Source organism: Eumetopias jubatus, unplaced genomic scaffold (assembly GCF_037043125.1).
Source record: "Eumetopias jubatus isolate StellerSeaLion01/CBP00866 unplaced genomic scaffold, mEumJub1_p1.0 scaffold_13, whole genome shotgun sequence".
NCBI classification, from domain to species: domain Eukaryota; kingdom Metazoa; phylum Chordata; class Mammalia; order Carnivora; family Otariidae; genus Eumetopias; species Eumetopias jubatus.
The window spans coordinates 6,622,819-6,647,208 of NW_028274819.1; the positions used below are offsets into that span (position 1 = coordinate 6,622,819).

At 50.1% G+C, this 24,390-nt stretch overlaps 1 protein-coding gene across 4 annotated transcripts; it reads right to left on the reverse strand.

Annotated features, from left to right (window-relative positions):
* Positions 1–334: 334 nt before the first annotated feature.
* Positions 335–8,540, reverse strand: TSGA10IP (testis specific 10 interacting protein). 4 transcript variants are annotated; one of them, XM_028117973.2, is made up of 8 exons: positions 8,403–8,540; positions 7,494–7,627; positions 6,669–7,390; positions 6,361–6,508; positions 4,174–4,344; positions 1,503–1,602; positions 1,168–1,292; positions 335–458 (listed from the first exon to the last, which is right to left on the reverse strand). In XM_028117973.2, exons 1-8 carry the CDS (start codon positions 8,529–8,531, stop codon positions 335–337), a joined length of 1,653 nt encoding a protein of 550 aa, XP_027973774.2. In that variant the 5' UTR covers positions 8,532–8,540. The 4 variants fall into 4 exon arrangements, with proteins under 4 accessions (XP_027973774.2, XP_087873871.1, XP_087873870.1 ...); XM_088017745.1 differs by having other exon boundaries at positions 1,168–1,328; XM_088017744.1 differs by having other exon boundaries at positions 7,494–7,622; positions 8,407–8,531.
* Between the last annotated feature and the right edge of the window lie 15,850 nt (positions 8,541–24,390).

Consider the following 24,390-nt stretch of genomic DNA (forward strand, 5'->3'; position numbering starts at 1 on the left):
AGTTAAAATCCCAATTCACATAATCCCTCCTCGGGCCCCTACCCCGCAGTTGCTCGGTCTGGTGGTCCGTTTGCAACCCACCTGTTATAGTGTGAGGTGTGCACCCCTTTAAAGACCCAAATCTTCCCCCCCCCCACGCCCGCCAAGTTCTCAAAGGCCATTATTGCTCTGTGAGGTGACCCACTCAGGAGCAGCTCCACAGCCAGCGCTCCTGGGTGATGGGACAAGCTAAGCCTGCTGCCACCTGCTTACCTCCTACTCCCAGCCTGCAGCCTCTTCCTAGCAGCACCAGAAATTACACACTGTATTTTCCATAAAGCGTTTAATTATTTTCTTAGGGGCTGGACTCTTGGTTTGGGCTTGGAGTGGAGTGCCTGTCAGGCTGGCTTCCAGTGCATTCTGTCTTTGCAGGGCTCTCAGAAGAGTGCTCCTTTCTCACCCCCATTGACCTGTGGCTCCTTAAAGACGGAGACACAGATAGAGACCATGGGCTCTAGCTCCCCACCCCCATGCCTGAGGAGACCTGGGCTTTAGGAGAGGAAAGGCCATGATTGACAATGTGGGTTCAAATCTGGCTCCTATGCTGTGTGGACTCTGAGCAAGTGATTTCCCCTCCTCAAGCCTCAGTTTCCTTATAAATGAGCCTCACAACCCCTGCTGTGCGCCAGGTTGTTCTAAAGCATAAGGGACAGTATCCCGGGGGTGATTCGTGTGACACCACCCCATAACAGGGGCTTGGTGTGTGGCCATTCAGCTGGCCACAGATTCCTAGACTGCCTCTGTGGCTTAATTGCTCGTGTGTCTTCAGGCAAAGCGCCTGCCCCTCAGGTCCTTAGTTTCTTTATTGGGATCTGGAGAACATAACCCTGGTCCTGCCTTCCTCGGGTGACATGGAGGACAGGGCCTGGGGAAGCACTTATTGACCGCTAGAGCTAGGCAGAGCCCTTCAGGCCAAGGGAGTGGACCAGGCCAGGACTGAAGCGTAGATTCAGGGTGGATCAGCCTGGTTGCCCACAAGTTTTCTCAGCTTTTCCCTGGATGTCCAGTCCAGGCTGGAGGTGGGCAGGGAGACAGCTGGGGGAGAGCCGGTAGGGCCCAGAGTGCTGACAATGGCACCCCTTCTCCCTGTAGCTGGGCAGAGCCAGCTCTTTGGCTAGACGGCCTCACCTGGGTTTCCTGGAGGTGCCCTTTGTGTCCCACTTTCCTGCCTCAGTCAGTAGCTGTTCCTCATCCAGTCCCAGTGCTGACAGCACCTGGGAGAAGCGCCGGGTCACCGTGAGCCGGGCATTGACCTGAGGAGAGAGAAGAGTTCCTGCTCTGCACCAAGGCTGCCGAAGACAAATGGTGCTGCGATTACTGAGAGGGTCCCAGGGCTTCCAGATGGGCAGTGGCCCAGGGCCCCGTCCAAAGGGGTCCCTCTCACCTTACATCCCTACCCACTCCTCCAGTGAGAAGTGCTGTTCTCAGGGAAGGGGCATGCTTGTCCAGGTGCTAGCCCTCACCTGCATGGCCTGCTGGAACAGGTAGGGCCGGGCCTGCACCCTGAGCTGGATGCCCTGCAGCTCTGCCTGATACTGAGCAAAGCGCTGTCGCTCCTGGCGCCTGCAGGGAGAGGGGCCTCTGGGCAGCTAACCATGAACACAAGCCAGCTCCACGTCTTGAGTCCACTCATCCTCACTGAGGACTCGACATCCTCCCCACCCTTACCTTGCAAAGCCATTTCATTCCCATCCTCGCCCTGTATTCCTCCTGAGGTCAGTGGTGTGGAAGTTATTTGCTCCATTTTACCCGTGATGAGCCTGAGGCCCAGGAGGGTTGAGGGACTTGGCCAAGGTCGCACAGCTGGGAAGTGAGAGACTGAGCCCTGAGTCCAGGTCCGCAGGCCGTGCAGCCAGGGCTCATCTAGCCTCCCAGCCACCCCCAAGGGAGAGCGGCCAGCACTGGATTCAGAGCAACTGGGTTTCTGCTTGCACAGCCTCTCCCCTCCCTGCATTTACACCCCTGCGCCCTCTCACACTGCACCTGTGAGGGGGAAGCCGGGGCTGTTGACCATGGCTTTGGGCAAGGCCCCACTCTGGGTTCAGTTTTCTCTGCACTATGGCAGGGTTTAGACAAGTTTGTCACCATTCTCTGTGGTTCTTATAAGCACACAACTTAGAAAATGGGATGAAGGAACAAAAGAATTAAGTTGCAAATCAAAGAACACTTCCTGAAAAGACCAGGGTTCCACGGGGGAAGCACACATCCGTTTACAAAAACCTGGTCTGTGGGCTTTTCTGAAATGTGTCTGCTCATCAGGCCGAATATCCGGGCAGCAAGGGGGGCCCTCTGGCCACACGGGACCAGGAATCCTGTGAAGCACGGAAGAGAGGTCTCGGGGTGTGTCGGCAGCACCCACACAGAGAACGGGGGGGGGGAGACAAGACTCCAAGACTCATGTTGGGGCCTCTAGCAAACATGCAGGGGCCCCTCAGAGAAACACCGCCTTGTCGGGCCAGGACTCCTGGCCATGTGCCAGGAAGGAGTCTTCCTCCATGCACGAATGAGAGATGAACTTGAAAACCCGTGGCCAGGAACAGAAGTTATTGCAAAACGGAGTCTTCAGCATTCATGAGGTAATTTCAGCAGTTACAAAAGGCGGGGGTGGGGAATGAGCCTGGCATTCAGTCTCTGTCGCGCCTATGATGTCATGCATATTTTTCCTTCTTGATTCTTGATGCTGTTTGTTAGAATTGAGAGGAAGTCCGTGTCTTGGAGCCCCAAGCAGAAAGGAAGCTTGTGACTGGATGTCGGCCCTGTCCAACATCTGAGAGGAAAAGGAAGGCACATAGCCTCGCTACCACAGGGTGACCTCTCTTGAACCCGCCCCCCTGTGCAGGGCAGAGCCTTTGCAGCTCAGAGAGAGCAAAAGTCACAGGATGTACGGGCTGAGAGACCCCCATGGAAAACATCTGGTCTCAGGTAGAAAATAAAAGAGGTGTGTGTGAAAGACTCCTCTCATGGACATCTGTCACTTGGAGTCCTGAACCTTACGCTTCCTGCCTTATTGAAAAAATAAACACACAAACAATGAACTTGAGAGGTCTGGCAAGGAGAAGGCATCTCCCTGATCCCTGGCCAAGGATTCCTTTAAAACACCCTTGACTTCTTAAGAGCCCTGGTTTTCTCATCTTCAAAATTGGGGATGATAAGCCTGAACTTCAAAGAGTAGGTGATCAGAACTCTGTTGAGTCCTTGGTGGCCCCGCTGCAGGGGCAGAGTCTCTGGTCTCTTCGCAGCCCTCCACTCAACCTTGACCTAGCTCTTCTCCCAGGATGAAAGGAGATGAGCTGTGGAAAGGGCAACCCTGCTGCCAGTGCACCCAGTAGGTGCTCAATGTCCACGGCCCCGGTGATCATATTTATTTGTGTTATCGGTTTCACTAGGTGGGGCTTTTGGGGGAAGACCCTGGCACACTTTATCTACAGATTGGGTATTCGAGCACTTGGGAGACGGGGTAGCAGGGTGGCTAAATGGCTGCCCAAATTGGAATCCTGGTTTTGTAACTCACTTGTGACCTTTGGCAAATTATTTGAGCTCTCTGAGCTCCGCTTCCTCCTCTGTCGAATTATGGGACTGATGATAATGCCCGCCTCGTGGGCCTGTTATATGAGTCTAAAAAAGATTTGCTTTTAAATACACGTTTGCCTCTTTCTTTTTAATGGTCAGCATATAGGAGGAGAATAAGCAGATGACTCTTCACCTGACGGCAAACAATGGTTGTGCCCAGGAGTGAGATGACACGTACTGTTTCTGTGCTCCGTGAATGATTTCAGTAATATCTACATTTTGATAATAAGCATGCCTGGCTTTTGAAATCAGAAAAACGGGATTTGAGCGTGTGGTAACGCATGTAGACCAGTTTAACCGTGAGCTTCTGACAGCTGCAGGATTGTTATCCTTAACTGGGTGACCTTGGCTCAGCCCCCTCTCCTCGAGTGCCTCAGTGTCTTCATCTGTAAAGTGCAGCCAAGTGGCCCGGCCCGCCTGCCACGGCTGTAGGATGGCTGTGGAGACTCAGCCCTGAGGGAAGATGAGAGCCAGGTCTCCTTTGTCCTTCCTCTGACATCTGACATCTTGCACAGCCTTCCCTGCCCTCTCCCCACCGGGCCCTCCCCAGCCCAGGCTTCCTACCTCAGCTCCTCCAGCTTGCGCTGGGTGGCCCCCGGCCCCCGGCTCCCTCTGGGTGTATAGGCCGCCAGGCAGCGAGCCACCTGCTGCTGGACCCGCTGCTCCCGGGCCCTCCGCAGCTCGGCCTGCTGCCGCTCCTCCTGCTGCTGCCGCTCCCAGGCCTGCAATAGGCTTCTTGGGTAGGGAGAGGGAAAGAAGAAGGTGGGAGAAGTCTACGGTTGCGGCGGGGGGCAGCAGTCTCATGGAGGCCAGGAGCAGGGAGAGGAGGATGGGGGCCCAAGGGAGGGATCGCAGGCCTGGGGCAGGGGGTTTGCATGGAAGTCTAAGGTGATGAGGGCTGCATCTGGGGCTTGCCCTCAGGCCCACCTCAAGGCCTTTCCCTACTCTTCCTGGAAGCGTCCTCCCACTGCAGCCAGCTGTGTGCCCCAACTCTGAACTTCCTCAGCCCTGTGGATAGTGCCCCTGTGCCCTCAGCCGTATGGCTAACTTCCCCTGGCAAAGCAGCTCTCCTGAGGGCAAGGGCCAGATCTTGTTCTTCTCTCTGCCTCCCATCTCTGGTAGGAACTAGGTTCATGCCTTTTGGTTTGAGGGACAGATAGATGAATGGATGGGAAACAGAAACAAAATAGTGAGGGAATCAATGGATGGATGAATGGTGTGGATGGTTGAGTAGACAACACCTAGCTCCACCTGGAATGTTCTTCCCCTAGCTCTGATGGCCAGTTCCTTGTCCATGAGGTCGTTGCTCAGATGTCAGAGAGAGACTCCCTGACCACCCCTTTCTACCTCCCAGGTATTTTCCATTTCTAGCTATACATTTTGTTCATTTCTTTACTCATTATCCTTCATCCCATATAGAGTGTAAGCCTCATGAGAGCAGGGTTCCTCACCCCTCTCTTCACCACCAGTGTATCCCCAGCCCCTAGAACAGTGCTTCACATAAACAGAAACTCAGTGTTGGTGAATTCATGCATAATCCAATCATGGCTGGACAAATGAAAGGGTAGATGCACTCGTTCACTCAGCACATATTTCTTGAGCATCAGCTGGGTGCCACGTCCCTTGTAGGGCACCGGGGAGGCCGTGTCCAATAAGATCTGGCACCTGTCCTCAGGGAGCTCTAAGCCTGTACACAGGGAGAGACAGGCAGCCTGGCACCCCAACGCAAGGCCGTGTGGCAAGAGCTGTGGCAGAGGCAAGCCCAGGGGAGAGCTTCCTGGAGGGAGCCTGACTTGGAAGTTGGAAGATGCATTGAGTTAGCTGAGTGAATGAGGGAGAGGAGCAGTCCTGGGAGAGGAAAAGCATGGGGCAATCTGGCCCTTCTGACTGGCTGGTGTGCGAGACAGGAACCTCCTTACTGAGAAATCTGGACTTTGTTCCAAGTGCACTGGGAAGCATGGGAAGCAAGCAGGGGACGACAGAGTAAGAATTGAGGGGTGCTATTAGAATGCTGAAATGGATTCTCACCTGCCACTCCTAACTAGTCACCAAGACCTGCTGAGCCAACCCCCAAATATCTCTTAAGTGGATTCCCCTCTCCATTCACGTGGCCAGCTGGTTCAGGCCCTTATCTAGACAATGCAACAGTGCCCCTTCCCAGGCTTCCCCCTCTGCTCTCATTGTCTTTTGTTCAAGCCCTAAGTATAGCAGCTGTCTACATAGCAGTATAGCAATTGCTGTCTTGCCCATCTGTCTCCTTTTCCAGCAGACCTTGACTTTCTTAGGGCTGGGTTCAAGTCTCTTTATCTTTACATCCTAAGCACCCACGAGTGGACATTCAACATACGTTGCATTAATCATTTAGTTAATAGATTAATGGATGAACAGAAGATGGGAAATGATTGAAAAGTGGCTTGTGCCAATAGACACCTGGCCAAGCAGACAGAGATGGATGGATGGGTGGATGGATGAGTGGGTGTGTGGATGGACAGATGGGTTGATGGACAGATAGGTGGATGGATGGATGGGTGAATGGGCGGATAGATGGGTGAATGGGTGGGAGGGTGTGGGGATGGGTGGATGGATGAGTGGGTAGATGGGTGGATGGATCCACAGAAGATTGGATGCCCAGAAGAGTAGAGAATGGATAAATGAAGGAAAGAGTGAGAGGCTGGATGACTCAGTGTCTCTGGAGAACTGGCTCCTCTCTACTCCCAGCCCTTTAGTCCCACCCTTCTCCTTCCACCTTACCTCGTGGCCTCCCGTCGTTTGTGGAAGGTACGGGTAGGAAAGTTGGCAAACAGGCAAGTCTCTTCATCTCGCAAGGCACAGGTCTTCCCACTCCGATTGGAGGCCTGGACAGCAGCCCGCAAAGCCTTCCAGGGCTGCTTTTCAGGGCCTATCCACAGTGGGACAAGTCAGAGAGTAGCCTCCCTCCCAGCCCACTGGGCAATCCTGCCCAGCACCTGGAGCACAGCACAACCCTGTCTCCCCAACTTAACCTCTCTTCCCAACTGTGTGGTTTCCTGGGGACCCAGGCATTGATAGCCCACACTCACCACAGTCCAAGTCTTGCTGTAACTGCCTCTGCAGCTTCTCCAGGTCCCATGGCCCCTCCAGCTCCTTGGCCCTTGACTTCCTCCTCTGTGATCCTCTGAGGTTGGAGCTGGAGCTGTTCCCCTTGCACTGCAGGTCACCCTCATTGGAAGCCTCTTCGCCAAAATTCTGCCCCTTTCTCTGAGAACCAGCCCTCCTTCTACGGGGGGCCCTGTGCTCCCCCACCTCGGGCTCCTCTGTCACCTCTGCAAATGGCTCCTCTTCTAAGATTGACCCCCTCCCAAGGAGGTGGGGCAGTTCCCCAGGGCTCATACCCCTCTCTGCCTCCTCAGCACCCGGGGCTTCCAGCTCAGTGCCTTCCTCGGACTTGGATCCTGATCCTGACCTCTTCCCAGGTGGCTGGATGTCACACTCACTGAGTGCCTCCGGTTCTTGGCTCTCCCTTTTGCCAGGAGAGATGGGGATGAAGCCGCGGGCCCCGAGCTGTTGGCTCCTCTCCAGGTTTGGCACCTCTGTCTTCCAGCAGAAGCCATGGGCCTCTGGGAGGGTGGCTGTGGACTTGCACCTGGCCTTGTACTTGAGGACTGCTTGGGGCAAAGGCATGGCCTGGTAGCCAGGGGCCGAGAAGGAGCTAGGCTGATGCAGAGCCCGGCCATCAGTGGTGAAGCTCTCCCAGGCCCACTGGAAGGGGAAGGAGGGTTTCCGAGAAGAAGAGGGGATGAGACTGAGGAAGGAGAGGACAGGGAGCAGGGGTCAAGGTCAGGGTGCGGGCCCGCAGTCGGGCCTGATAACCAGCATCCCACCCAGCCTGGCGCACAGATGCTTACTCTTCAGCTTCAGCAGAGCCATGCCCTTTCTTGTTCCGGGCCTGGGGCCTCCGGTCCTTCCTTGCCGTCTGCCCTGCGCTCTGAGACCTCGGCTGCTGGGCCGGAGTCACACCATCGCCACTCCCAGTCCTCCCCTAGGTGAAGAAAGGGAGGAGGCCCAGCTCTGAGCAGCCTCCTGGACCACCCCACACCTCCCCCAGGGGACCCTCCTCTTCTGTGCACCCTGGCTGGCCCCCTAAAACCAACTTGTTACCACTAAAACTGACTGATCACTACCTCAAGTTTTAATATTCAAAGATGCTGCTTACTGAGTACCTGCTGGGTGCTTGGGATTTTCACGCATCAACTCATTTGAACTTTCCCAAGGACCCTATATTCCACCGTTATCCCTATGAGATCTCATCTCATCCCAGAGGAGAACAATGAGGCTCAGAGAGGTGACATCACTTGACTAAGGTCACCCAGCCAGTAAGTGGAGTCAGGATCTGAACATGTTGAGTCTGTCCCCAGAGCCTAGATTTGTCACCATTGTACAATGCTGCCTCTGAGTCCCGGACAGCTCTTCTGAATGCCCCATGGGGCCCTGGACTTGCTAAGTCAAGGTGGAGGAACCTCATTATCTTTCCCGAAACCCTCATCCTTCTGCAGTGTTCCCCACATCGCTCCACTGGAAGCCTGGAAGCCATCCCTGGGTGAATTCCTCGTCTTCACCCCGAACCCTTGAGGCCTCCCTATGGTCGGTCCCTGCCGGCCTTGGGCCTTCCTGTCTCTCACCTGGGCCTCAGGTCCAGTCTCATGGCTCCTCCAGCACCTCCCTCAGCCCTGACCTCCATGCCCCCAGGCAGCCTGCCTGCCTCCAGGCAGTTGGAAGTCCCCCCCCCCCCCCCGCCCCCATGGGGCCTCCCTCACCTGCTCAGCCTGGGGGATGTCTGACAGAAACTTGAGCAGCCCCATGGTCCTCCCTGGAGCCCGGAGCCTCATGTCCTGCCCTGGTCTCCCCGAAGTAGTCCTGCTCAGCTGTTGGTGGGTGTTTCGCATATTGGTGTCCTGCCCCGTCCCCCACCCCCATCTGCCAGCCTTGGAACTGCCCGCCCCGCCATCTCTATGGCAACCAGTTCTCAGCCAGTCTCAAGGGCTCTGGCAAAAAGCAGGCCAGGGAGGGTCAGCCAGGGTATGTGGGGCCTATTTCCTTCCGGGGGGGGGGGGAAGTTCAGCAGGAGGCTGAGGAATAGTCCAGGGCTGGGAGTCCCAAGGCCCAGGGCCAAGCCCTGCCTCTGCAGGACTCTTCATTGACCTGATGGAAGTCCCCTGTCCTCACTTGGCCTGTGTTTCCCCACCTACCTGTGCAAGGGACCTCAAGACTTGACCATTTGGAAGGGTCCTTACACCCTAGGAAGATGGCCGGGTGGTCCCTGAGGTGGGCCCTCTCCCTCCACCTGCCTCCTGGGCTGCCCCACCCCCAGCCCCAGTGGAGGCCTCACAGAAGACAAGCTGAACTCTCTCGTGGCCTCCCAGGTCCTGACAGGGGAAGAAAGGCCAGGAAGTTGACCACCATGCCCAGGAGGGAGGCAGCAGGCAACCAGGGCCCAGAGGAGGCTCTGGAGGGAGTCAGAGCATTTGAATCTTACCCCAAACTTCTAAGCATCACCAAAATGCCTTGACTTGGTAAATCCCCATGGGACGCCCAGGGCAGACCAGTGTAACCAGCAGCATAGGGATGTGGGGCAAGCCAAGGCCCTAGAGACCGGGCGGCAGGGCTGGAGGCCTGGCTTGGCCCCTCACCAGCTCTGTGACCTTGGGCAAGTCACCTCTCCCCTCTGCAAAACTGGAAATCGTGGGCCCATCCCCTAGGTCTGTTGCAAGGATTAAATGAAATCATAAAGGCAGTGCACTGGATGAATGTTTGTTATTATTACTGCTATAACCATAATGGACTGTTCCTGGGAGGTCACAACCCGTAATGGTTAAGAGAACGGAGGAGGCGCTGGGGTTCAAATCCCAGTTCCACTTGTTCCTCTGTGTCCTCTTGGGCAGCGTTGGGCCGGTTGTAACGGCATCTACCTCCTGGGGTCACAGTGAGGATCGAATCAGTTCGTAGGTACAGGTCCACATAGAACATTCCAGCAGCTCATCCTAACTGCTATGGAGGAGCTGTTCCTCCTTAGCCAACAGTGCAGCCCCAGTGAGACCAGTAGAGGAAGCAGATCCCAGCAGATGCCCTACAGGTGTGTTTTTCCCAGACTTTTATTTCTGTAGACTCTCATCTGCTCTCAGACCCCAGCCCAGCTGGTTTCCCGGACAAACTCTGGGCCACTTCCTTCCTAGGCAGAGGGCAGGTCTGGGTCTCTCACGTTAATATTTTCATGAGGTGCGTGCAGACCTCTTTTCTTCTCTAGCCACTCTCACTTCTCAAGGGAGCTCATACGGTCTGACACAAGCCGTCCTTCGCCTTCCACCCGCCCCCAAGTTTATATATATCGGCCCTGACTTCTCCCATAAAGTCCAGACTCCTATCCACCAGACGTTCGACACGCCACTTGGATGATGAGTAAGCATCTTGACCTGGCATGTTGGAAATTAAGACGCTCCCCATCTCAGTCAAGGTCACATCCATCCTTCCTGTCGCTCAGACCAAAACCCCAGCGGCATCCTGGATTCCTCTCTCTCACACTCCACATCCCGTGCACTAGCAAACCCTGCTGGTACCACCTTCAGAATTCATGCAGAATCCAGCCGCTTCTCCCCACCTCCACCAGGAGCGTGCTCCCCCAGACCCACACTGGCTCTCATCTGGGTCACTGCAATGGCCCCTTCACTTGGCTTCTGCTCTTGCCCAATTCTATTCCGTACTCAGCAGCCGGAATGATCCGGTTAAGACCAGAGTCTGTCACACCTTTGTTCAAAACTCTCAAATGGATCCCATCTCTCATAGGGTAAAAGCCAAAGTCCCATGGCCTCCTAGGTCCTGCTTGATCTGTCTGCCCCACCTCTCTGCAGGTGCCATCCCTGCCCCCATCACTCACTCTGATCCAACCACACTGTTCCTTTAGCATACCAGTCAGTCCCACCTCAGGGCCTTTGCACTTGCTGCTGTTGCTTCCTGAAATGCTCTCTCTCCAGAATTGCTATGGTTCACTCCCCCACTTCCTTCAGGTTTCTGCTAAAATGTCCCCTGCCAAAGACGGACTAAGTGGCACTGTGCCCTTACTCTACTTCACTTACCATACTTCACATATATTCACTTATTGCCCGCCCAAGGATGTGGCTCCAGCAATCAGCCCTGTCCTCGGCCACTTTCCACTCTCTTCAGAATCACTTCTATCAATGCAAATGTGCTGTCATTTCTCTCTTGACCTCACTTCTCCTTCCCCAGCACTGCCCCCTTTCTTTGTTCCCCTTTGCAGCAAAACCTCCTGACAGAGTTGACCCGACTTGCCAACATCAATCTCCCCTTCCTGTTCTCTCTTGAACCCGCTCCCATCAAGCTGCCACCGCCTCTGCCCACTGAACCCGCTCCTGCATGTTCCCCAGCCACCCATTGCTAACTCACGGTGCTCTGGATCCTCCTCCTACTGTTCTGGCCGCTCCTTCCCCACTCCTTTGCTCGCTCCCCCTCCCCTCCCAGGAGCAGGCTCAGCCTGCGGGCTCTGTGTCCACATTCACAGTCCCGGTGGGTCTCATCCAGGTTCATCTTTGAAATACTGTCTGTCTGCGAATGAGTCTCAAAGTTCTCAGTACTCCTGGTCTCTCTCTCCCAGACTCGGAACTCCATCCCTCTCTCCCAGACGTCAAATTTCTGCTCCACTCCTCTGCCGGGATGTCTAATAGGCATCTCAAGGGTACCAGGTCCCAAACTGAGCCCTCTGTCTTTCCCACGGCCCTCCCCATCTCAGCCAAGTGCTTATCTATCCTCCCAGCTTCTCGATCCAAACCCTGGACTCCTCTTTCTCTTCTCTGTCCCGCGTGGCAGTTAATCCTCCTGTCAAAGTGTATTCAGAATCGGAACACTTCCCCCCCACCTGAGCTCACACCACTCTCAACGCTTATCTAAATTTACCATTTCAACCATTTTTAAGTGTACCATTCAGTGGCATTATTATATTTACAAAATGTTGTGCAACCCTCACCGCTATCGATCTCCGGAACATTTTTTTATGAAAAAAATGAAACTCGGGGAAGCCTGGGTGGCTCAGATGGTTAAGTGTCTGCCTTCAGCTCCTGGGATCAAGCCCCGAGTCGGGCTCCCAGCTCAGCAGGGAGTCTGCTTCTCCCTCTCTTTCTGCCTCTCCCTCTGCTTGTGCTCTCTCTCTCTCTCTCAAATGAATAAATAAAATCTTTAAAAAAAAAGATTCACTTTTAAAAAAGTGACACTCTATACCCATTAAATAATGACTCCCTAACTCCCCAGTCCCTGGCAGCCATCATCCTATTTTCTGTCTGTAAGTGGAATCATATAACATTTGTCCTTTTCTGTCTTCTTCCACTTAGTATAAAATCCTCAAGATTCACCCATGTTGCGGCATATGTCAAAGCTCCCTTTTTGAAGCCAAATAATATTCCATGAATGTATTTACCATATTTGGTTTATCCGTTCATCTGGGTGGTGGGCATTTGGGTTGTTTCCAGCTTTCGGCTGCTGTGAACAGTCCTGCCATGAACGTGAATGTACAGACATCTATCCGGGTGCTGGCTTCCCGTTCTCCCGGGTGAGGACTCTGAAGTGCAAGTGCTGGGTTATAATGGTAATTCTACGTTTACTTTTTTGAAGGATCATCATACTCTTTCCCATAGTTCATCCCACTCTTTCTCACATTCCCACCAGCAGTGCCCAAGGGTACGAGTTTTTCTGTATCCTTGCCAACACTTGCTGTGTTCTGTTTTTTTGTGTGGGTTTTTTTTTTTTTCCTTTTTTTGGTAGATTTTGTTGTTCGTTTATTTTTTGTTGATAGCAGCCTCCTTGTGGATATGACCTGCGGTGGTCTTGAAACCTCAAGCCCACAGTCCTGCAATGGCCTATGAGGGCTATCGGCCTGGCCCCACTCCCCTGCTTCTCCTGCTTCATCCTCTGCTGCTCACCCCACCCACCCCCCTTTGTTTCTAGCTATTTTCCGGGATACAGATACATGAGATACATCTCACCTCTGCCCCAGCCCTTCCCTCTCCCTGGATGCTCTGCCCACAGATATCTGTGTGGCTCAGTCCTTCACCTTCTTCCAAGGTAGTGCTCAAATGTCAAGTTTTCAGAGACCCCGCTCAGACCACCCTACTTAGAACCACAACCTGCCCCATAAATACACACTCGACCCCTCTCACTCGGCTTTTTCCCATTGCACTAGTCACTTTCTCACCTTCCCTTCTGCTATGGGCTGGCATCCCCCACCCCCAGATTCAGACTTGACATTCCAACCCTCAGCACCTCAGAATCTGACTGTGTTTGGGAATAAGGTTCTTAAAGAGGAGATTAAGGTAAAATGAGGTCATCTGTGTGGCCCTAATCAACATGACTGGTGTCTTTATAAGAGGCGATCAGGGGCGCCTCGGTGGCTCAGTCAGTTAAATGACTGCCTTCAGCTCAGGTCATGACCCAGGGTCCTGGGATTGAGTTCCGCATCAGGCTTCCTGCTCGGTGGGGAGCCCGCTCTCCTTCTGCCCCTCCCCCTACTCGTTCTCTCAATCTCTCTCTCTCTCTCTATCTCAAATAAATAAATAAAATCTTAAAAAAAAAAAAGAGGAGATCAGGACACAGACACACACAGAGGGAAGCCCATGTGAGGACACCAGAGGACAGTGGCCACCTACCAGCCAAGGAGAGAGGCCTTAGAAGAAACCAAACCTGCCAATATCTTGATCTTGGACTTCTTGCCTCCAGATTAGTGAGAAAACACATTTCTACTGGTTAAAGTTCTTTCATCTGTACTGCTTTGTCATGGCGGCCTAGCAAACGAATACACCTTTGATTGAATCCGATTCCTTGTTCCGTGGATCGTCCAGCTCTTGGCTCCCGAAGAGCAGGGTCTTCGTGTTTTTTCACAGCTGTATCCTCAGCACCTGGCACAGAGCCTGCACATCGGGGACCCTTGATAACTAGTTTGTGAGCGAATGGATGAACAAAAACACACTGCAGTGTGCTGGCATCTCAGACAGAAAGCTCAATGGAAGAATTTACAAATGTTTTCAGGTCGTTGCCTCTCATGAACCGCCCTTTGGCTTCCAGATTGGGACCTAATAGCTGCTTAATAAGGTGATGTGAATGCAACGTAATCTTTCAATAACTGACCGCATGTACACCAGCATTTTTTTAATTAAAAAATTGTTTTAATTTCGTTTATTGATTTTAATTTTTTAAAAGATTTTTTATTTATTTATTTGACAGAGAGAGAGAGAGAGATCACAAGTAGGCAGACAGGCAGGCAGAGGGAGAGGGAGAAGCAGGCCCCCTGCTGAGCACAGAGCCCGACGCGGGGCTCCATCCCAGGACGCTGGGATCATGACCTGAGCTAAAGGCAGACGCCCAACCGACTGAGCCACCCAGGAGCCCCCTCATGTATTTATTTTTATGTAATCACTACACCCAGTGTGGGGCTCGAACTCACAACCCTGAGATCAAGAGTTGCCTGCACTCGTGACTGAGCCATCCAGGAGCCCCAAACATTTCCCTTATTTTATTTTATTTTAATTTCATTTAACTTTATTTTATTTTATTTATTTATTTTTTTGAAGTAGGCTCTATGCCCAACGGTGGAGCCCAAACTCACAACCCCAAGGTGAAGAGTCACATGCTCCACTGACTGAGCCAGACAGTCCTCCCCCTACCACAACCAGCATCTTTTTTTTTTTTAAAGATTTTATTTATTTATTTGACAGAGAGAGACACAGCGAGAGAGGGAACACAAGCAGGGGGAGCGGGAGAGGGAGAAGCAGGCTTCTTGCTGAGTGGGGACCCCGCTGCGGGGCTCGATCCCAGCACCCTGGGATCATGTCCCGAGCCGAAGGCAGATGCTTAACGCCTGAGCCATCCACGTGCCCCTACCAGCACCTTTTTAAATATATACACACATACGTGGGAATAAAATATATCTCCCCTGAGGTGGAGCTCAGAAAGGAAGGAGAGCAGAAGGAGGGGAAAGCACTCTGTGGACTGGCAGGACCCATGTTGAGGCTTTCTCTTTGGGGCAATTTATGGGTGCTCCCGAGACCCCTCTGGGAACTTTCAACCAGAGCTGCCCCCCGCCAACTTCAGCCACAACCTCTGGCACCGGGAGCTTCCCTGCACCCAGGATGCCTTTCTCCGCACAGTCCCCATCACCCCATCATCATCGGGCACCCCCTCCTGTCAAGCTGGCCCTGGCCTGGCTCCCTACCCCCACGTCTTCTGCCCCTGGAGATTGGAGGGCTTGCTTCACTCTTGGATCATAGGCAGCCCCCTCCCTGTGCAGCTCTGTCACCAGGACAGCAGCGGCTGCCAGGTGTGTCACCTTTCCACTTCCAGTTCCTTGGGCACCGTCAGACTCCAACCCTCGGATCTTTCCAAATTTCTGGGAACGAAGCTTTCTGAGCCCCTCTCAAAGCCTGAGGAGGGAGGAAGCCCAGCCCACCACCACGGGCTTCTCTTCCCTGCCCGTCTGTCCACTTATACACCCACAGGGCTGGGGTGGGTGCTGGGGTTGGTGGTGCCCTCTCTGTTCTCCTCCTGTTCTGCCAGCAAGAGGGTCTGGAGCCTGCTTAGGAATGCTTGGCTTTCAATGCAAAAACTGAGACCTGAGACAGTGGGTCATTTTAATATCTTCTGAGTGTGTGTGTGTGTAATTTTTCAACAAAACCAAGATCATACTTTTTTTGCTTAATAGTATGTTATGCTCATCGTTCTGTGTAAGTGCAGAGCCACCTTGGTGTTCGCCATCGTCACTGGGGGGTCACAGCACGACCAACGTAATTTACTAAACTTGTCTCTTCCTGTCAAACATGCACGTGGCTCCCGCTAGCTTCCCTGCTACAGACATTGCAGCAGGGACATCCTTGTAAATGCACCATTGCACGTTGGGTATTTCTGCAAGACAAGTTCCTATAAGCACACTTGCTGGCTCTAAGCAATTTACATTTTGACAATGCCTAATCACTCCCTGCAAAGGTTCAATCAATGTAGATTTCTACCAGCCGTGTTTACATTCCCCCCAGCAAAGGTGTATTATAATTTTTTTAAAATCGTTAATTTGATAGATGACAAAATGTGATCTCATTGTTGCTATAACTTGCTTTCCCTTTATTGTCTGTGAGATTTGTGCATTTTCATATCTTTATGAGACTTTTGTGCTTCCTCTGTGAACCACCTGCTTGTGTCCTTCACACATTTCTCTTCTTCCAGTCCTCGGGAGCAGGGAGCTGAGTTTATGGCCTTTCTTATTTCACAGTGACCAGGGATCATCGATGGATACAAGGCCACTTCATGGTTTTGATTTTGTTTTTGTTCTCCTTTATCTTTAATCCCCAGGGTTTACATATCACTTAAATATGAATGGATTCTTGGGAACGATCTAATATCATTTTTATGCATTTGTGGATTTAGTGTATATAAATGCTATTATGCTATCAATCAATCTCATTTTTGTTCCTTATTCTTTGAACACTATGTTTTTAAAAGCTGTGTGTTGATTCTGAGTATTGCCTAGTGTTCCATAGTCTGCGTCCATTCCACATCACTAATCCATTCTCCTGAGGATGGCGGCCAAGGTTGCCCCCGACTCCTGCTTCCACAAGGAACACTGCCCTTGTACATTTCTCTTTGAACACCTGCACACGAATTTCTGTGGCTTATTTAACAAGGATCGAAAGTGTGGAGTCTTGGAAGAGCTGTATACCTCATTTCAGATTGCTCTCAAGAGCCTGTACTGGCTTATAGGCCTATAGATGTGACCAAAGATTTCTGTCTGCCCATACCCTCACCAAACATTTGGTATGATTCGTTTTATGAATTTTCACTCACCTGGTGGTTCTAAAATGCTATCTCATTGTAATTTTAATCGAATCTCACTGATTACTTCTTTGACCACATCGTCATCAATTTCTTGCCATATTGAGCCAAACCTTCTGTGAGTTGCCTATTTATATTCATTGCCCATCTCTCTACTGTGTTTCCTGTCTTTTCCTTATTGGCTTGCAGGCGTTCTTTATTCACTAGATTGCAACCATCTATCTGTCAATATTAGCTCTGAGGGTCTTTGTGGAATAGAAATCCTTAAATCTGATGTAGTTGGATCCAGAGATGTCTGCATAGAGGTTTGTGTTTTGGATGTCTTTTTTTTAAAAAGATTTTATTTATTTATTTATTTGAGAGAGAAACAGCATGAGAGGGGAGAGGGTCAGAGGGAGAAGCAGGCTCCCCGCTGAACTGGGAGCCCAACGTGGGACTCGATCCCAGGACTCTAGGATCACGACCTGAGCCAAAGGCAGTCGCTTAACTAACTGAGCCGCCCAGGCGCCCTTGTGTTTTGGATGTCTTAAGAAGTCCTTTCCCTACCCCTCGGTGGGGTATTCTCCTATATTTAGTCATAGATCATAGTTTAACATCTGCATTCAGAGCGAAATGCTCTACACTTTCCTTTTCTGGTACTGTCCCTAGCTGGTTTGAGAGTCATATGAGGAACTGGGCAGCCTTCTCTCATTCCTTGTCTTGGAACAACTGATACCTGATAAGGACCATTTGTTCCTTGAAAGTTTGCAGAATGTCCCTGTAAAAGCATCTTAGGACTCTTTTGTGTTGGCATCTTAGATGATAATTTTCTTTACTGGTTACTGATCTATTGAAATTTTTGATATTTTGGTGCCAACTTTGACATTTCATATTTCCCTGGAAAGGCATTCACTTTGATTAAGTCTTTATATTTACTAACATCCAATTATTTATAACGTTGTTTGATTTTTTTAAGTTTTTATTTAGTTAGTCATTTAAGTAGTCTCTAGACCCGATGTGGGGCTCAAACCCACAACCCCGAGATCAAGAGTCACATGCTCTTCCAAATGAGCCAGCCAGGTGCCCCTGATATTTGATATTTCAAACTTTGGTGGGGCTCAGGGGTCAGATCACATGGGGCCTGGTGGCCATTGTAAGGACTCTAGATTTGTCTTAAACATGATGGAAAGTGACAGGATATTGGAAAAACCCATTTTGCCACTTTTGGGGGGTTGGGCAGAGGGAGAAGGAGAGAAAGAATCTTAAGCAGGCTCTACGCCCAGCACAGAGCCCAGCACAGGGCTCAGTCTCATAATCCTGAGATCACGACCTGAGCCGAAATGGAGAGTCGGGCATTTAACTCACCGAGCCACCCAGGCACCCCTTCATTTGGCCACTCCTGAAACCCCAGGTCCACCTCAAGAGTATAAAGAGATGGAGTGGATCCTGAAGGGGAAACCTTGCAAGGACATAGATTTGGAAAGGGAGCCCCAAGACTGCCCTCAGGGAGTGGGACCAGGGACTGCCTTCTAATCTCCGAGGCTGAGGAGAAGGGCTTTAAGGAAGCTGCCTGGAGAGCTCAGGAGGGGCTCCCTGAAGCCTGGCAGCCCAGTGGGTCAGGGACACATGAGACTTCCGGAGAGGCTGTGGAACCACAGTGGGAACTGGCTTGCAGCCAGGTAACAGGAGTCCTGTCCAGAGGACTTCTGTCATCTGGCAGGGGGCACCCGAAGGAGGTGGGTGTGTGCCAGCCAAAAGAAAACTGGAACCAGCCAAAAGAGAGTCCCTGCCCACTTTCCAGGAGTTACAGTCGAGGAGGTGGCCCAGAGAGGAGCTGTAAGAGCCCATCTTCAAAAGCTGCCACCCAGCGACCGGCCATCTTATCCAGAGCCAACCAGGGAAGAACTCTCTGTACCCTTGTCTCTCCTTCTTCCTCCCCGCGCTCCAACGGCAGAGGGTTCTCAAGCCAGGGGAGCAGGAGGGAAGGGAGAAGCCAACCTGACTTCTCCCCATCCTCATCAGTGGGGGAGATGGGGCCCTCAATGGCTGGGGAGGAGGAAACTATGTCATCGAGGTTTGAGACTTGGCCATCCCACAAAGCTGGGCAGTCTAACGGAACTTACTGAATGACTTCAGATGATCATGGGACTGTAAGCAAACATGGTACAGGAGGTCAGGACAGAGAGAGAAGTTTGTGGGCAGAGAGAGAAGTTCCCTTATGAGCTTTAGAGGGAAAATGGGAGACAAAAATAATCTTTAATGATATCCCATGAACCTTGTTTGGTGAAAGTAGCCATCAAGTAGAGGATTTTGAGAGGGGGAGTGAGGTGAGCTGGTTTACGTTTTTAAAAGGTCCCTCTCACTGCTGGAGAAATTAGACAGAAGGGTCAGGGGGAACGAGGGACTCTCATCCAGGAAAGGCACTGGAAGGCTGGGGCCGGGAGAGGCAGGGGGAGGAGAGGAGAGGTCTGGAGACGAGACCTGGGCCTGCCGCCATTTAGAGGTCAGGAGAGGTCAGGAGGACATGGCCATGGAGCTCAGACGAGAGCAGCCAGTGGGGAAGAAAGCGGAGAGAGTGAGGGCTCCCAGCCAAGTGAAAAAAGTGTTTCAAAGAGGAGGGAGTGACTAAGTGTGAAGAGAGCCACTGGAAGTTCAAGGCAAGGCTAACGGAATTAAGGACTAAACTTGGCAACCTTACTTGCTCGCAGGCCCCTGCTCCAAGAACCAGACACAGGAGGCTTGTTGCAGACTTTGGCTGTTAGAATGTGGTTGGGGTTGGCCTCTGCCACACCACCCAGTACCCCTGGTCCCTCCTCACGGAGCCCCATCTGAAACTTTTCCTTTAGTCTAGGACAAAGTTTCTTTCCCCTGAAGAACTTACAGGAGCTCTCTTCTCCTTGGGGAGGGAGCTAAGTTACTACGTCTCCCACTTGGCTGCCAGGAAGCTCAGAGATGGACAGGATATTCAGTTAATAGAGCCGAGAGCACTATAGGGGCTTCGTATTTATTTATTTATGTTCTTGATCCTGATCTTCATGTTCTCTTTTCAATTCTCTTTTCACGTTTTTGGTTTTCCACTTCTATTTTTCTTTTATCTATCTGCCTGCTTCTTGTTGGAAACTACTCCATGTGCCTTGAGCATGAGGCAGGTATGCGAATTAATTCTGCTCATTCAGCAAATGCCTTTTACTTGTCAGGTCCCTTTGATTTGCAATTGACAGAACTATATTAAGCCAAAGAAAGATAAAATAAATGACTGGCTTATTTTACTAACTCATAAAAAGGGCAAGGGTGTACCTGAGCTGCTCGATTTTGTGTGGGTGGCAGGACTCAGGTCCCCTTGCCTCCGTGTGTGTGTGTGTGTCTGTGTGTGTATGTTACTCTCCTCATTTCATCTCCATTTCCCTCTCTCTGTCAGCTTCATTCTCTCTGATGGGAATGTAGGCTGCAGGGAGCTCCAGGTTGCTATCTTTGGACCTTTGCCACCAGTGTGAAAAGAAGTCTCTTCCTGGGTAGAAAAATCCCAGGGAAGGGCTCTGATATGTCCTGCCTTGAGTCTCATGGCCAACCTTGCACCAATCAGAGGAACCCAGTGGGAAGGGGACATTGACCAGCATTTCTGGCACTACCACCTGGTTGGAGTATGGGGAGCGGTTCTCTAAAGGTGGGGATGTGATTTGAGGTGGCCTGAAGGAAGACGGGCAGGGCAGACCAAACACCCACCACATGCCTACCATGTGCCAGGCAACTAGGAGGGATGCAGACGTGAATAAAACAAGCCCCCTGCCCTTGAGATGGTCACAGTCCAACGAGGGAGGTAAAACACGCACTGACAATTAAAATAAAATCAGAACATGGGAAGAACCTTGGAAGAGCAACAGGCAAAGGACTTGGGGTATTCCAAGGAGGGTGAGGGACTTCTGATTCTGGCCATGAGGACTTCCTCTGTGGACCAAAATGATCCTTTTGCCACAGACAACTAAGAAACTGGACAAACATAAGAAACAACTACTTTCAGATATTAGAAAACTGGTAGCACAGGACTGTAATCCATGGGCCAAGGGAAGCAAATGAGGTGAGCCCTACCATCACCCAGGTCATCTACATCTGCCATCTGCCGAGAGGTAAATCCCCTGCTGCATGCAGGGAGAGGAACCCAAACAGGGTCCATCAGTCTCACTGATTAAAGAGTCAGAGACCAGAGTTTGGACAGGCAAAAGGCAGCTAGGGTTTCTGAGGTAGAGCATTTAAGATGAAAAACCTATGTAGAAAAAGAGCCCTAAACCCTGTAGAAGGAGCCCCCTTAAGCTTTTGGAAGAACACTAATCTGCACATGGCATAAGGTGAAACCCCACAAAACTGGACAAGAACACATTTCAAGAGAAGAACAATTACTGCAGAGCTGAAGACAAATAATTCCCAGAGCTCACATAGAACTAGAATCTTTCTAAGAAGATTCTCTCCAGTCAGAGTAGAGAAATCTCACTGAATACACAGAAAATTCAGTAGAGAACCAGATGGGCCACGCCTTAGAGGTGGGCCTAAATCAACCCTTAAAGAAAGCTACTCAAGACCCACCATAAAAGAGCTTGAAATAAATCTTGAAATGATCAAATCTAACCCGCAAGTAACTAAATTACCAGGAAAAGTCCAATACTCTTTAAAATAACTCAGTAAAATCCAGATTAATAATGTAAAGTTCACAATGTTTGGCATCCAATAAAAAATTAATATACATACAAAGAAGGGGGGAAATGTGATTAATAACCAGGAGAAAATCTGCCCACAAAAACGAACTCAGAAGATGGCAATACTATCCAAATTGATTCAACTTAGTCCCTATCAAAATCTCAGCTGCCGGGTGCCTGGGTGGCTCAGTCGTTGAGGGTCTCTGCCTTTGGCTCAGGTCATGATCCCTGGGTCCTGGGATGGAGCCCCACATCGGGCTCCCCGCTCTGCGGGAAGCCTGCTTCTCCCTCTCTCACTCCTCCTGCTTGTGTTCCCTCTCTCGCTGTGTCTCTCTGTCAAATAAATAAAATCTTAAAAAAAAAAAAATCTCAGCTGCCTTTTGCAGATATTGACAAGCTGACCCTAAAGTTTTTGTGGAAAGTCAAGGGGCCCAGAAGAGCCAAACAATCTTGAAAAAGAACAACAAAGTTGTAGGACTCACATTCTCCAATTTCAAAACTACTATAATCAAGACAGCGTGGTACTAGCATTAGGACAGACATAGAGATCAATGGAGTAGAATTGAGAATTCAGAAATAAGAGCTCTTACATTGACGGTCAGTTGATTTTAGACAGGGCCATTCAATGGGAAAAGAATAGTCTTTTCAAGAGATGATACTGGGACTGCTAGGTTTTCACATGCGAAAGAGTGAAGTTGGGCCCCTACCCTACACCATATATGGAAATTAACTCAAAATTAATCATAGACTTAAACGTAAGAGCTAAAACTATAAAACTCTTGGGGGAAAAAAACACAGGAATGACCTTGGATTAGGCAAAGGTTTATAACTTAACAGAATTAAAAGCACAAATAATGAAAAGAAAAAAATAGATTTCATCAAAATTAAAAACTTCTGTGCTTCAGAGGACACCATCAATGAAGTGAAAAGGCAACCCACAAGATGGGAGACAATATTGGCAAATCATATATTTGATAGAGGACCTGTGTCCAAAATATATAAAGAACTCTTAAAATTCAACAGTAAAAAAGGCAAAGAACCCAATATAAAAATGGGCAAAGCAAGCACACAAAGAAAGAAAAAACAGAAACAGACTCATGAATACAGAGAACAAACTGGTGGTTGCCAGAGGGGAAGGAGAGGTAGGGATGAACAAAATAGGCAAAGGGGATTAAGAGGTACAAAGTTCCAGTTATAAAATAATTAAGTCACAGGGATGAAAAGTATAGCACAGGGAATATCATCAATAATACTGTAATAACGTTGTATGAGAACAGATGGTAACTACACTTATCATGGTGAGCATTGCATAATATATAAAATCATCAATTCACTGTGTAAACCACTGTGTAAACTAATGTAAACCTGAAACTAATATAATATTGTACGTCAACTATACTTCAAGAAAAAAAGCACATTAAAAAAGGATTTGAACTGGGGCGCCTGGGTGGCTCAGTCGTTAGGCGTCTGCCTTCAGCTCAGGTCATGATCCCAGGGTCCTGGGATCAAGCCCCACATCGGGCTCCCTGCTCCGCGGGAAGCCTGCTTCTCCCTCTCCCACTCCCCCTGCTTGTGTTCCCTCTCTCGCTGTCTCTCTATCAATAAAAAGTAAAAAAAAAAAAAGGATTTGAATTGACATTTTTCCAAGAATATATCCAAATAGCCAATAAGCACATGAAAAGATGCTCAGCATCATTCACTACAAGACAAAAGCAAAAAGCAAAAAGTAACAGGTGTCAGCGGGGATTTGGAGAAATTGGCATCTTGTGCTTTGCTGGTGGGAAGGTTGAGTACGCAGCTGCCATGGGAGACAGTATGGTGGTTCCTCGGAAACTCATAGAATTGCCATATGACCCAGATATACCCCGTCTGCACGTATATCCAAAAGAATTGAAAGCAGGGACTGGAATAGATATTTGTTCATGTTCACCCATGTTCATGACAGCATTATGCACAGTTCACAGTAACCACAAGCTGGAAACAACCCAAATGCCCCTCAGTGCATGAATGGATAAACAAAATGTGGTGTATACATTAATGGAATATTATTCATCCTTTAAAAAAAGAAATTCTGACACATGCCACCGTATGGGTAAACCTTAAAGATATTATGCTAAGTGAAAGAAGCCAGACATAAGGATAAATATCGTGTGATCCCACTTACATAAGATACCTAGAATAGTCAAAGTCAGAGACAGCGAATAGAACACTGGTTACCAGGGCCTGGGGGTAAGGGAGAAATGGGGAGCTGGTGTTTAATGGGGACAGAGTTTCAATTTGGAAATATGAAACGATTCTGGGGCGCCTGGGTGGCTCAGTCGTTGGGCGTCTGCCTTCGGCTCAGGTCATGATCCCAGGGTCCTGGGATCAAGTCCCGAGTCAGGCTCCCTGCTCAGCAAGGAGCCTGTTTCTCCCTCCCCCTCTCCCTCTGCTTGCTGCTCCCCCTGCTCGTGCTCTCTCTCTCTGTCAAATAAATAAATAAATACGATCTTAAAAAAGAAAGAAAGAAAGAGAGAGAGTGAGAGAGAGAAGAAAGAAAGAAAGAAAGAAAGAAAGAAAGAAAGAAAGAAAGAAAGAAAGAAAGAAAGAAAGAAAGAAAGAAAGAAAGAAAGAAAGAAAGAAAGAAAGAAAGAAAGAAAGAAAGAAAGAAAGAAAGAAAGAAAGAAAGAAAGAAAGAAAGAAAGAAAGAAAGAAAGAAAAAAGAAGTGATTCTGGAGATGGATGGTGGTGATGGTTGCACAACACCGTGAAAGTACTTAATGCCACTGAACTGTACCCTTAAAAGTGGTTAAAATGAGGGGCGCCTGGGTGGCTCAGTCGGTTAAGCAGCTGCCTTCGGCTCAGGTCATGATCCCGAGGTCCTGGGATCGAGCCCCGCATAGGGCTCCCTGCTCAGCGGAAGGCCTGCTTCTCCCTCTCCCACTCCCCCTGCTTGTGTTCCTGCCCTCACTGTGTCTCTCTCTGTCAAATAAATAAATAAAATCTTTAAAAAAAAAGTGGGTAAAATGATAAATTGTACATGTATTTTGGTACGATAAAAAAAGAAAGCATGTTGGGCGCCTGGGTGGCTCAGTTGGTTAAGCGACTGCCTTCAGCTCAGGTCATGATCCTGGAGTCCCGGGATCGAGTCCCACATCGGGCTCCCTGCTCAGCAGGGAGTCTGCTTCTCCCTCTGACCCTCTTCCCTCTCGTGCTCTCTGTCTCTCATTCTCTCTCTCAAATAAATAAATAAATAAAATCTTTAAAAAAAAAAAAAAAGCAT